The following is a 14,390-nucleotide window of genomic DNA, read 5'->3' as shown; positions in this document are numbered from 1 at the left end:
CTTCTCTATTCTCCTAGTCTAATATTTTCTTTAATAAAGTGAAACCTTTGGGCAGGCGCCGTGGCTCAAGACTGTAATCCCAGCACTTTGGGAGGCCGAGGGGGCGGATCACGAGGTCAGGAGATCGAGACCTTCCTGGCTAACACGGTGAAACCCCGTCTCTACTAAAAAATACAAAAAACTAGCCGGGCGAGGTGGTGGGCGCCTGTAGTCCCAGCTACTCGGGAGGCTGAGGCAGGAGAATGGCATAAACCCGAGAGGCGGAGCTTGCAGTGAGCTGAGATCCGGCCACTGCACTCCAGCCTGGGCGACAGAACAAGACTCCGTCTCAGAAATAAATAAGTGAAACCCATAAATGCTTTGGTTTTAAATGACAGTAGATAATGGTGTCTTTGATATAATAGAATGTCAATTTTTCATATTTAATATTTATGATTAATATTAGACTTAAAGAATTCTTCTATTCGAATTCTGATATATTGTCATTTTCTAAAGCTTATTCCACTTTTTTTCCCCTAAGCTTACCTTTTTTGTTTTTGAGACTGAATCTCACTCTGTCCCAGGCTGGAGTGCAGTGGCACGATCTTGGCTCACTGTAACCTCTCCCTCTCGGGTGATTCTCCCACCTCAGCCTCCCAGGTAGCTGGGATTACAGGGCTGCCCTATGACACCTGGGTAATTTTTGTATTTTTAGTAGAGAGGGGGTTTCACCATGTTGGCAAGGCTGGTCTTGAACTCCTGACCTCAGGTGATCCACCCACCTCAGCCTCCCAAAGTGCTGGGATTACAGGTGTGAGCAACTGCGCCCAGCCTAAAGCTAATTTAAAATGAAATAAAATAAAATAAAATAAAATAAAATTAGTTGCTTTGAAAGACTTGACTATCATTTAGGAAAAAAACATAAAATCAACTTTAATCTTTGCAGTAGCACAGAATTTCTAGTGCAGTTAAAGTCTACTGTCATGCTTTTTAATTACTGTTTGTTCTACCCATTTGTTGTATAAGTTGTGCCTATAAACCATGTGTAATTCTTAATACATGTCTTTGCTTTTATTCGAAAGCTCATATTGTGTCTATTTTTCTGTGGGTATAGCGTATGCATGTTTGGTGTTGAATTGAGAAAGGTTTGTCTTTTATTTTTACTTTTACTTAAACATTGAACACAGATAACCCATATTTATAAAATGTTTATAAAGGTATATAGTCTATAGAAAGAGAGTTAATTATATTTAGACTAAGCAATTTAAAATCTTGTAATGAAAGTTAAAATGCTGAAGCAGTATCATTATTTGTGGCACGATTTATTGAATGCTTTGTGACAGATATGAAATGGATAGAGTATGAAAAACATTTTTTCTGACCTACATCCAGACTTATCTCAAAACGACTGTGTTAATGTTTTTTTGGTAAATTAACTTGAAGTGATTAATAGATTTGCTGGCAAAATTGAAGCTGTATAGTTAGTGAAGATAGCTATAATTTTATATGACAGAAGTGCCATTTACAATTTAAGTCTTTAAATTTTTAAATTTCTCCCCCAAGTAAAGGATCCTATACTGAATAATAATCGTGGGAATATTTTGGTTGAAATGAGACCTAAGGTGGCTGATAGTGCACTGCTTGTTAGGCTCTGTGCCAACAGCTTCCTTTTTATTCATCACTTAGTGTTACAGTGGAGTCATGGATTAGAATGCTGATGGACATGAAATGTTTTGATTTCAATTATTAACTGGCTAATTTTTTTGGCAGGTTGAGTGATTGGGGGAATTAGGACAAAGTAACAAGTGAGCCAGCTTAGAAATTGGCATCATAGGTATAGAGTGCGTTTAATATTTTCCAGGTTTTGCAAACAAGCGTCCTTTTCATTAATACAGGAACCAATTCAGTATGTTCATGATGTCATTGAATTTTATAAGGTGGAAAAATACTTTTCAGGTAATTTAATAGAATATATGGCACTTAGACCTTTTATTCTTTATGGAATAACTTTGAAACCTCCTAATGTCTAGAGATACATTGAAGTGATTGTAGCTTAATATTCTGGGATAAGCTAGTGTTGATGAGTATAAACTGTAACCTTTTTTACTTGGCTCTGAATAGATTATAGTGCTACTATTTTACTTACTGTTTCCTTCGTTTCTCTTTTAGAAGAAGAAGATGGAGTGTGGGAGAATGGACTTTCCTATGAATGCCGTACTCTGCTTTTCAAAGCAGTTCACAATCTATTGGAACGGTGTTTAATGAACAGGAATTTTGTACGTATTGGCAAGTGGTTTGTAAAGCCTTATGAAAAAGATGAAAAACCTATAAATAAAAGGTAAGCGATCTTAAATTCTGATGTGATATTTCTTTAGATTTGTTCCTTTTTGTATCTTTACAGAGAATGTGGGATAAAACAAGCTAATACCATACAGGCATATTCAGGAGGTTATCAGTGACAAAATACTAGATATAGTCAGGTTTTTTGTTTTTTTTTTTAACCACTTTACACACTTCCCTTTACACTCTTTAAGAATTTTCTTACAGTAGGAATAAGCTGTATTTTAATACAGTGGCCTAAATTTTGATTTGGGATGATAGACAAAATATGGGATGAAAGCAGATCCTTAGGCATGGAAGTGTATGCCCAGCACTCTGATATTAAAGTTAAGTAACATTAACACCTGTTAAAGATAGTGATCTGTGAGTATGTTTTGGATTAAGTTAACCCTTCTTATTCCCAGTCTCTCAATTCCCTTTAATTAAAGTAATTTAAATTTGTGTTTTCTGTATAAGACCATTTACTCTTTGAGAGCTTATAATTTTCTTGAGCAATGAATTAAGCAATTTATGACACTAATTATTAGAGTAGTTGCAGATAGAGGCACAGAAGACTTATGATAGATACCTCCTTCTCCTGTGCAATTAAAACCTTCAGGTTACTACGCTTCTCTGTGATTTAGATAATATAAGGCATAGTCTGTCAGAAGATTTAAGTTCCCAGCAGTCATTGAGTTAGTGAGACTTCAAGAGAGATGAACCAGTGGCAAGTAAGATGGGATGTGGGGAAGAGAAAATTAAAGGGAACTTACTAATTTTTCCTGAAAGGTGTAAGAGGATGTGAAGTGAACATTTGGTTGAGATTGTAATCATTTTGAGGTCTTTCATGTCATATATGCGCATCTTTTTTCATGTGCACCTGGAGGTTTTTTTTTTTTTCTTCTTGAAACTTTTTAGTTTTAGTAGACTGGATGAGTACATAAGCCTGGATAAATAAAGGTGCTTTCATTTTTTTTCCTCTTTGAAAATTAACATAAATCTTTATTGTTAACAAAATACTTGTATAAGTTTGGAATGCATTCAGCTGAAAATGGCAGAAAAACATTAACTACTTGGCTTATGTAGGGATTGATTTTTCTCAGTAGCAAGGAGTATGGAGGTAGATAGTTTAGTACTGGTATATCTGTTCAATAATGTCATCAAGGATTCAAGGTTCCCCAGAGTTTTCTGCTGTGCCATCTTTACATCTTCATGGTCCTCCCGTGTGTTGCACCTCCAGACCTCACGGTGAATTCCAGGCAGGAAGAGAAAGGAAGGGAGGAAGTAAGAAAGTGTGGCACCTGAGTCAGAAAGTAAATTATTTTCTGGAAACTCTAGCTGACGTATCTTTGGCCATACTAAGAGAAACAGATATCTTTTATTTGGAAACAGCTGCTCTGAACAAAATGAAGTTTTTGTTAGTAAGAAGAAAGGGGTGATAGATAGATACCAAAGATCAAAGAAGTGGAAATGGATATTGGGTAGGCAGTTAGCAATATCTGCCATATACATTTATTTATTTATTTATTTTGAGACAGAGTCTCACACTGTTGCCCAGGCTGGAGTGCAGTGGTGCAATCTCAGCCCACTGCAACCTCCGCTTCCTGGGTTCAAGTGATTCTCCTGCTCAGCCTCCTGAGTAATTGGGATTACAGGCGTGTGCCACTACACCCAGCTAATTTTTGTATTTTTAGTAGAGACGGGGTTTCACCATGTTAGCCAAGCTGGTCTCAAACTCCTGACCTCGTGATCTGCCTGCCTCGGCCTCCCAAAGTGCTGGGATTACAGGCATGAGCCACTGCGCCTTTTTTTTTTTTTAAAGAGAGACTCAGTCTGTTGCCCAGGTGGGAGTGCAATGGTGTGATCTTGGCTCACTGTCTCAGCTCACTGCAGCCTCCGCCTCCTGGGTTCAAGTGATTCTCCCGCCTCAGCCTTCTGAGTAGCTGGGATTACAGGCATCTGCCATCACACCCAGCTAATTTTTGTGTTTTTGGTAGAGACACGGTTTCGCCATGTTGGCCAGGCTGGTCTTGAACTCCTGACCTCAGATGATCCACCCACCTCGGCCTCCCAAAGTGCTGGGATTACAGGCGTGAGCCACTGCGCCTGGCCTATTTATGTATTTATTAAGTTCTGGGATACATGTGCAGAACGTACAGGTTTGTTAATTAGGTATACATGTGCCATGGTGGTTTACTGTACCTGTCAGCCCATCATCTGGATTTTAAGCCCAGTATGCATTAGGTATTTGTCCTGATGCTCTCCCTCCCCTTGCTCCCTATCCCCTGACAGGCCCTGGTCTGTGATGTTCCCCTCCCTGTATCCATGTATTCTCATTGTTCAACTCCCACTTATGAGTGAGAACATGTGTTTGGTTTTCTGTTGTTGTGTTAGTTTGCTGAGGATGATGGTTTCCAGCTTCATCCATGTCCCTGTAAAGGACATAAACTCATTCTTTTTTTTTTTTGAGACAAAGTCTTGCTCTGTCGCCCAGGGTGGAGTGCAGTGGCACGATTTCAGCTCACTGCAACCTCTGCCTCCTGGGTTCAAGCAATTCTCCTGCCTCAGCCTCCCGAGTAGCTGGGATTATAGGCACCCGCCACCACGCCCGGCTAATTTTTGTATTTTTAGTAGAGATTGGATTTCACCATGTTAGCCAGACCGGTCTCAAAGTCCTGACCTCAGGTAATCCGCCCACCTCGGCCTCCCAAAGTCCTGGATTACAGGCATGAGCCACCATGCCCAGCCGAACTCATTCTTTTTTGTGGCTGCAGACCCCCGTCTCTTTAAAAAAAAAAAAAAAAAACAACGGTGGGCACAGTGGCACACACCTGTAGTCCCAGCCACTCTGAAGACTGAGGTGAGAGGATTGCTTGAGCCCAGAAGATTGAGGCTGCAGTGAGTTAGGATTGTGCTGTTGTACTCCAGCCTGGGCAACAGAGCAAGACCCTGTCTTAAAAAAAAAAAAATTATAACTTTTTCTTTTTGAGATAAGGTCTCTTACTTTGTCACCCAGGTTGGAGTGCAATGGCACAGTCATGGCTCATTGCAGCCCAACCTCCCAGGCTCAAGTAATCCGCACACCTCAGCCTCACACGTAGCTGGGACCACAGGTACACGCTACCACGGCTGGTTAATTTTTGTAGATTTTGTAGAGACAAGATATCACCATGTTGCCTAGGCTGGTCTTGAACTCCTGAGCTCAAGCTACCCACCTTTTCGGCCTCGCAAAGTGCTAGGATTATAGGCATGGGCCAATGCACCTGGCTGGAAATACACCTTTTTTTTTTTTTTTTTTTTTTTTTTTTTGAGACAGAGTCTCACTCTGTCGCCCAAGCTGGAATGCAGTGGCGTGATCTCGGCTCACTGCAAGCTCAGCCTCCCGGGTTCACGCCATTCTCCTGCCTCAGCCTCCTGAGTAGCTGGGACTACAGGCGTCAGCTACCACGCCTGGCTAATTTTAGTATTTTTAGTAGAGACAGGGTTTCACTGTGTTAGCCAGAATGGTCTCCATCTCCTGACCTCATGATCTGCCCGCCTTGGCCTCCCAAAGTGCTGGCTTAACAGGCTTGAGCCACCGTGCCTGGCCCGAAAATAAAACTTTTAACTGGAGATTTTCATGAATCCAACAGATTCTGCTTGTTATTTAACCATGTAATTGAGCACTAGTGTTTTTCCATGGGCTGACCCATTTAGGAGGGGAACTAAATTAAGATTGTATTTTATTAGTGAAGTGTTACCAGAAATAGTGTATGCTCTTTCGAGTTACTCTTGAACCATAGTTGTGGTATAAAAACTGATTTTATTCGGAAAGATAAATGCTGGTCCTCAAATCTCTTTTTTGCAGGACCTTTCTTACCCTTTTTCCTTCTATGTAATAGCAAGTAGGAGAAAAACCAAGCAACTAAGTCTGTCTTTGAGTTATGATATGGGACTTCTTTTCTGTTGAATTCAGTGGAATGATATAGGGAAGGTAGATAAAGATTGATTATAAATTAATACGTCTCTAGACCATTCTGAAACATAAGTATCATATAGACTGTTTTTGTTTACTAATCAATTCACTTTTGGTATAAGTATTCTGAAAAAAGAACAAGAGTTGTAAAGAAAGAAAATTTATGCTGTGAAACTAGTTTGACCTGAACAAAGGAGAAAATAATATTCCTTACATTTTTATCTTCTTCCTTTCTTTATTATTTTTTTTGTTTTGTTTTTTTTTTTTTTGAGACGGAGTCTCACTTTGTCACCCAGGCTGGAGTGCAGTGGCACCATTTCGGCTCACTGCAAGCTCCGCCTCCTGGGTTCACTCCATTCTCCTGCCTTAGCCTCCTGAGTAGCTGGGACTACAGGCACGCACCACCACGCCCAGCTAATTTTTTGTATTTTTAGTAGAAACGGGGTTTCACCGTGTTAGCCAGGATGGTCTCGATCTCCTGACCTCGTGATCCGCCCGCCTCGGCCTCCCAAGGTGCTGGGATTACAGGAGTGAGCCACCGCGCCCGGCTATCTTCTTCCTTTCTTTAAAATTTTTACATAAAAATTCTCATTTTCTGATAATCTGGACCTACATGTAGTTGTCTGTTTAACAGTCTTTAGGGACTGAAAGAGAGGAAATGGAATCAAATTCTAGGGATACAGCTAGGTTACCTTTAAAGAATCCCACAAGTATAAGAGTAACCACAGGAACAAACCAGTCTTCAGTTAATTGGTTAAAAGAATGATGACCAGTGTTTTCTTGAATAGTTTAGGTGTTTTCCTGTATTGCTGGGGACTGGATCACATGGCAGACATTGAGTTTTCTAGTGAGCCCACAAGTAAATGGGTTGTATTAAGTACCGTTGACTTCATGTAGGTTTTAGAGTCTTCTATAAAAGGTATTCTGAACTTGTGATGTTTGAGAGTGCATTTGAATAAGATTATCTTGAATAAGAACTTTCTTTTTTTTTTCCATTTTTTTAAAATAGAGACAGGGTCTTGCTTTGTGCCCAAGATAGATTGCAGTAGCACAATCATAACTCATTGCAGCCACAAACTTCCAGGCCTAATTGGTTCTCCCACCTCAGCCTCCAGAGTAGCTGGGATTACAGGCGCACACCACCTACGCCTGGCCAAGGACTTTCTTAAGATTATGTTTGGTTAAGCTTTTTGTCATGTTGAATCTGTTGTAGCCATTTAGCTGAGTGTGCAGTAAAGTTTATTTAGCAAAAATATGTTGTTAAATCTTTTTTGATGTATTTATGTAAAATAGTTACCTTTAACTCCAATTTTAAAAGGCAATATAGGGTAGACGTGGTGGCTCACGCCTGTAATCCCAGCACTTTGGGAGGCCGAGGCAGGCAGCTCGTGAGGTCAGGAGTTAGAGACCAGCCTGATCAATATGGTGAAACCCTGTCTCTACTAAAAATACAAAAATGAGCCAGGTGTGGTGGCACATGCCTGTAATCTCAGCTACTTGAGAGGCTGAGGCAGGAGAATCACTTGAACCCGGGAGGTGGAGGTTGTAGTGAGCAGAGATCGCGCCACTGCACTCCAGCCTGGGCGACAAGAGTGAAACTCCGTCTCAAAAAAAAAAAGGCAATATAGAGTATTACATGTTATATATGTGTGTTTGTCTGTATTACATTATGTGTATACATATCGACATACAATAGGATATAATAAACTCTTGCTGGATATAACATAAAATAGGATTAAATGTTTGGGTCAATATGTTCTAAGCCTTTGTATTAGAATAATTAGAGCCCTGGAATTAATTAGTAGTAAAGAACTTTGTCCACAGAGAGTGATAAATTTTTGGTTTTGTGGGATAAAGCAGTAAAAGTTCACAGGAAGGAAAGGATGGCTATTGTTAATGGTTATTGGGCAATGTAGATCTAGAACATTTTCATCATTGCAGAAAGTTATTTTTTTCGGGTGGTATTGCTTACACAAGAACCTTTATATTTATAATTAAAATGGTACTTTCGGTACTTCAATAAAGAAAATCATCAAATTTTTTTAAGGAAGTAAATGAAAGAATATGCTTTAAATTTCAACCATAAAGCTATGTTTATTTTCTGCCATATGTATAGCTTTTACATTATCTCATGATCTCCAAAACTGATTAAAAATAGGCACCATGAGATGTAAGTCCCCACTGGAAATGTTTTATTAACTGTTAGTAGCATTAGGATGTCCTTTGGTTGGGTTTCTCACTGTCTCTGAAAAGGCAAATTTCTAGAGAAGCTAGGAGCTATTGCTATTAGGTTTTTTTATGGACTCATTTCCTTTCTTCCTGTCATCTAATGTAGTACTGTCCAGTAGAAGTATAATGTGAGCCACATAGGTAATTTAAAATTTTCTTCTAGGCACATTTAAAAAGTTAAAAAAACCTAAATGTATAGGCAAAATTAATTGTAATATATTTTTAAATGTAGTATGTCCAAAATAATATCATTTCAGCATATAATTAAATATACAGAAGATATTAATGAAATAGTTTACTTTTTGTACTGTCTTTGAAATTAGGTTTGTGTACTATGCTTAGAGTATATCTCAGTTTGGATTTTAAGTCACCAGTAGTTATATGTGTGTATTGGCTGTTGTATTTACAACACAGTTCTAGGGCTTTAAGCCCAGTTGAACTTGGTAGTGTTTGTTGGTGAAACAACAGTGTTCTCTGTTGGTCAGTGAACCCTTCTGGAATTGTATGCTAAATTGTGAGTATGCTCTAGAATCTCAAAGGCAAGAAGAATCTCATACCTTGCATCAGTCAGGGTACCAACTCTCTGCTAAATTAGGTGTAGTTACTTCAGCAGACTGGATGTGCCTTTTTATTGTTTTCCCTGTAGCCTACCTATGATGTTTTGTCCTTAATGTCTGTCATCAATATTATTATGTATCATTTCTGAAGTCTTAAGTGACGATGTCACTAGAATTTGCGTGGTCAGTTTTCTACATTTTCATGCCTTCTAGAACATTTATGAGAAAAATTAAATGTTAAGAAAGACTTTTCTTTCTCCTATTTTTCCTCCTTGTTGAGATTTTCTTACCATAATTTTTTTTTTTTTTTTTTTTTTTTTTGAGACGGAGTCTCGCTCTGTCGCCCAGACTGGAGTGCAGTGGTGCGATCTCGGCTCACTGCAAGCTCCGCCTCCCGGGTTCACGCCATTCTCCTGCCTCAGCCTCCGGAGTAGCTGGGACTACAGGCGCCCGCCACCACGCCCGGCTAATTTCTTTTTGTATTTTTAGTAGAGACAGGGTTTCACCGTGTTAGCCAGGATGGTCTCGATCTCCTGACCTCGTGATCCGCCCGCCTCGGCCTCCCAAAGTGCTGGGATTACAGGCTTGAGCCACCGCGCCCGGCGTTTCTTACCATAATTTTTCTTTCTTTCTTTCTTTTTTTTTTTTTTTTTTTGGAGACAGGGTCTTGCTTTGTCTCCTAGGCCAGAGTGCAGTGGTGCAGTCTTGACTCACTGCACCCTCTGCTCCCAGGCACAAACAATTCTCTTGCCTCAGCCTCCCACATAGTTGGTACTTTCAGGAGTGCGCCACTACACCTGACTAAGTTTTGTAATTTGGGTAGAGATGGGGTTTCTCTGTTGGCCATGTTGACCAGGCTGGTCTCTAACTCCTGGCTTCAAGTGATCTTCCAGCCTCAGCCTCCCAAAGTGCTGGGATGACAGGTGTGAGCCACCATGCCCAGCCTTTCTTACCATAATTTCTTTCTATGATTCTTACTGTAGACTCTTACAAATCTGTCCAAGCTCATACAGTTATAAACTATTGGAGCTGCATTTTAGGCATGAAAAATATGAGATAGATTATTGACCCTGTAGACCTGTATATCTCCTACACATATTTTTTTTTAAGTTATAGGAAGTAGTAAAAACATAGTACTTAGAAACAACAATAAAAAGCAGCATTTTGCAGAACATTTGAAGTGGTAAACCAGAATAATGTTTTAGCTTACTAAGTTTTTTTTTTTTTTTGAGATGGAGTCTCGCTCTTTCACCAGACTGGAGTGCAGTGGTGCAGTCTCAGCTCTCTGCAACCTCTGCCTCCCAGGTTCAAGTGATTCTCCTGCCTCAGCCTCCCAAGTAGCTGGGACTACAGGCGCGTGCCACCACGCCCAGCTAATTTTTATATTTTTAGTAGAGTTGGGGTTTCACCATGTTAGCCAGGATGGTCTCGATCTCTTGACGTTGTGATCCGCCCGCCTCGGCTTCCCAAAGTGCTGGAATTACAGGCCTGAGCTACCGCGCCCGGCCGCTTTCTAAGTATTATTTACCGTATAATGTAAGTAATATGTTCACTGAGCGAGCAGAAATATGTACAGGATTTACAGGTAAGATGTTAACTTCTGGAGTTTAGTGTGGATCTTTTGTTCATGGAGCTATGTTAATAATACCTGATACTGGCCGGGCGCGGTGGCTCACGCCTGTAATCCCAGCACTTTGGGAGAAATCACGAGGCGGGTGGATCACGAGGTCAGGAGATCGAGACCATCCTGGCTAACACGGTGAAACTCCATCTCTACTAAAAATACAAAAAATTAGCCGGGCGTGGTGGCGGGCGCCTGTAGTCTCAGCTACTCGGGAGACTGAGGCAGGAGAATGGCGTGAACCTGGGAGGTGGAGCTTGCAGTGAGCTGAGATCTGGCCACTGCACTCCAGTCTGGGAGACACAGCGAGACTCCATCTCAAAAAAAAAAAAAAAAAAAAAACTGATACTGGTATTATACCTTTAAATTTAAGAATTTAAAACAGTTACTCTGAAGGCTATAGAAATACAAATTAATGATTCCCAAACTTGTCTGGATGTGGGAATCACCTGGAGAGCTTACAAAAAATTATTGATGCTTGTGTCTTAACCTGGGGCTGTAATCTGGGCTTTGGAATTTTTAGAGGATCCTAAAAATGTAAGACAAGTTTAGAAACTTGAATTCACGGAATAAAAATAATCTCAGAATTAAGATGGCTAGGGGAGGCTGGGCACAGTGGCTCATGCTTGTAATCTCTGCACTTTGAGAGGCCAAGACAGGAGGATTGCTTTAGCTCAAGAGTTCAAGACCAGCCTGGACAACATAGTGAGACCTCATCTCTACAAAATATAAATTAAAAAAATTATCTGGGCATAGTGGCTCACACCTGTAGTCCCACTTACTTGGTTGGCTGAGGCAGGAAGATTGCTTGAGCTCAGGAGGTGGAAGCTGCAGTGAATTCTGATCACGCCACTGCACTCCAGCCTGAGTGACAGAGCAAGGCCCTGTCTCAAAGGAAAAAAAAAGATGAATACAGTTTTTTTATTGTGGTAAAATGTACATAACATAAAACTTAATAATTTTTCGGTGTACAGTTCAGTGGCATTAAGTACGTTCACGTTGTTAACCATCACCACTATCTGCAGAACTTTTTCATCATCCGAAACTGAAAGTCTACTCATAAAAGAGTGGTAGCTCTTCAATTCTTCTTTTCTTCAGCTTTGTGTAACCACCATTCTACTTTGTCTAGAAACTTGACTCTTGTAGGTACCTCATATGAGTGGAATCATGTAGTATTTGTCCTTTTTTGTCTGGGTTATTTCAGTTAGCATAAAATCTTCAAGATTCATTTATGAAACGTGACAGAATTTCCCTTATTTTTAAGGCTGAATAATATTCCATTGTATGTATATATGACATTTTGTTTATGTATTAATCTGTAAATGGTATTTGGGTTGTTTTCACCTTTTGGTTATTGTGAATAATGCTGCTATAAACATTGGTCTGCACATCTCTCATCAAGTCCCTGCTTTAAGTTCCTTTGGGTGTATACCCAGAAGTGGAATTGCTGGATCATATGGTAATTCGAAGTATAATTTTTGGAGGAATTTCCATACTGCTTTCCATAGTGGCTGCACTATTTTACATTCCCAAAGGCATTGCAGAGGTGTTCCATTTTTTCCACATCCTCATCAACACTTGTTATTTCCTGTTTTTTTTTTTAAAGCTATTTTTATGGGTGTGAGGTGGTATCTTACTGTGTTTTCGGTTTGCATTTCTCTAATGATTAGTGATGTGTTGAGCATGTTATGTGTTTATCGGCCATTTGTATGTTGTTTTTGGAGAAATGACGGTTGAAGTCTTTTGCCCATTTTTTTAATTGGTTGATAGGGTGTTTAGAGTTTGAAGTCAGCATTCCCTTTACTAGTATTATGATTTTAACACAAGCCATTTAACCTCTTTGTACCTCAGATTCTCTACTCACAAATGGGATATCATTTTTCTGTAGCTTCTTAATACAAATGCTAGAAATAGGTTTGATGTGGCACTGCCTAATCTAGCATACGTATGGAATTGTTGCTGTTAGAGCAGCTATCTTTAATCTATAAGCATGTCTTTTCTGTTTTAGAAATAATCTTTTGATTAATTTCAGTACTTAATTTGAGGAACATTTTTTTCCACAATGGAAGATTATTCAAGTTTCATTTATAAAATTCTGCCTCATTCATAACTTTTTGTTTTAGATATTGCAGTGTAAGCTCATGGAGAGCAAGTGTTTTCTGCAGTCCTTTATAGTAGCTAATAATACTTTGGATTCTTATTGTAGTGATATGTTTTTGTTTTAACTCTACTTTTCTGAGTGTTAAATACCAAAAATGTTTGATGGGATGATATGAATAACATTTCTCCTTGGAAAAAAAGCACAACCGAATTCACTGTGTTGGTATTTTCTAATTGTTTTATAATATTCTCTGACTAGAATGTTACCTTTAATATAAGGATTTCAGAGATTTGGGTGTGGTGGTGTACACCTGTAGTTCCAGCTACTTAAGAGGCTGCGGCAGGAGGATCACTTGAGGTCGGGAGTTTGAGGCTGTAGTGCCTCACGACTGTGCCAGTGAAAAGCCACTGCACTCCTGCCTGGGTAACATAGGGAGACCGCCGTCTGTTTAAAAAATTTCAGGTCGGCACAGTGGCTCATGCCTGTAATCTCAGCACTTTGGGGTGCCAAGGTGGGCGAATCACCTGAGGTCAGGATTTCAAGACCAGTCTGGCCAATACATGGTGAAACCCCATCTCTAGTTAAAAAATAAAATACAAAAAAACTAGCCGGACGCAGTGGCAGGTGCCTGTCATCCCAGCTACTTGGGAAGCTGAGGCAGGAGAATTGCTTGAACCCAGGAGGCGGAGGTTGCAGTGAGCCAAGATCATGCCGTTGCACTCCAGCCTTGGTGACAAGAGTGAAACGGTCTCAAAAAAAAAAAAAAAAATCTCTGCTGGGTGCAGTGGCTCATGCCTGTAATTGTAGCACTTTGGGAGGCTGAGGTGGGCAGATCACTTGAGGGTCAGGAGTTTGAGACCAGTCTGGCCAACATGGTAAAACCCTGTCTCTACTAAAAATACAAAAATTAGCTGGGCATGGTCATGGGCGCCTGTAATCCCAGCTACTCAGGAGGCAGAGGCAGAAGAATCACTTGAACCTGGGAAGCGGAGGCTGTAGTGAGCCAAGGTTGCATCACTGCACTCCATCCTGGGCAACAGAGCAAGTCTCTGTCTCAAAAAAAAAAATCTCAAATTGTATCACATATTTAGAATATTGTTTCCCTCCAGTATCACATACAAACTTGGTTTATTTTAAACCATTGTCTGTTACAATAAGATCAGACTATTGTATACTGGGATTATATGCTAGCAGTGTAGGAGGTAGTGATTTTTCTTTGATCATAGACCGCTGGGATTAAGTGTTGTTAGTAAATAGGGTAGTGGCAGATATACAGTGGTAGCTGAGACCATTGGTTACATGTTTTGTATTTTGGTATATTGGATTGCTACAAAGACTCCTTGGAGACCAGTTTATCCCTTTACATCAAGAAGCCAAATTTTATTTTCTTATTTAAAAGATAAAATGGGGCCAGATGAAGTTAGCTCATGCTTGTAATCTCAGCACTTTGGGAGGCCAAGGTGGGGGATTGCTTGAGGCCAGGAGTTTGAGGCCAGCCTGGGCAACATAGTGAGCCCCCGCCCCTGCCATCTCTAGCAAAAAAAAAAAAAAAAAAAATTAGGTGGGTATGGTAGCGCACACCTGTAGTCCCAGCTACTCCAGAGGGTGAGATGGGAGGATTGCTTGAGC

At 40.1% G+C, this 14,390-nt stretch overlaps 1 protein-coding gene across 1 annotated transcript in view; it reads left to right on the top strand.

Moving 5' to 3' along the window:
* MED13 (mediator complex subunit 13) overlaps positions 1–14,390 on the top strand; it is a 125,785-nt gene that overhangs the window by 10,967 nt on the left and 100,428 nt on the right. Inside the window, exon 3 of the mRNA XM_005583888.5 lies at positions 2,149–2,317. Within this exon, the coding sequence (XP_005583945.1) occupies positions 2,149–2,317 (169 nt within the window). The remainder of the gene's footprint in view (positions 1–2,148; positions 2,318–14,390) is intronic.

The sequence above is a fragment of the Macaca fascicularis genome, chromosome 16, assembly GCF_037993035.2.
Source record: "Macaca fascicularis isolate 582-1 chromosome 16, T2T-MFA8v1.1".
In the NCBI taxonomy this organism is placed as follows: Eukaryota; Metazoa; Chordata; class Mammalia; order Primates; family Cercopithecidae; genus Macaca; species Macaca fascicularis.
Note: the sequence above shows the minus strand (reverse complement) of the source record. Positions and strands in the feature narration are given on the sequence as shown.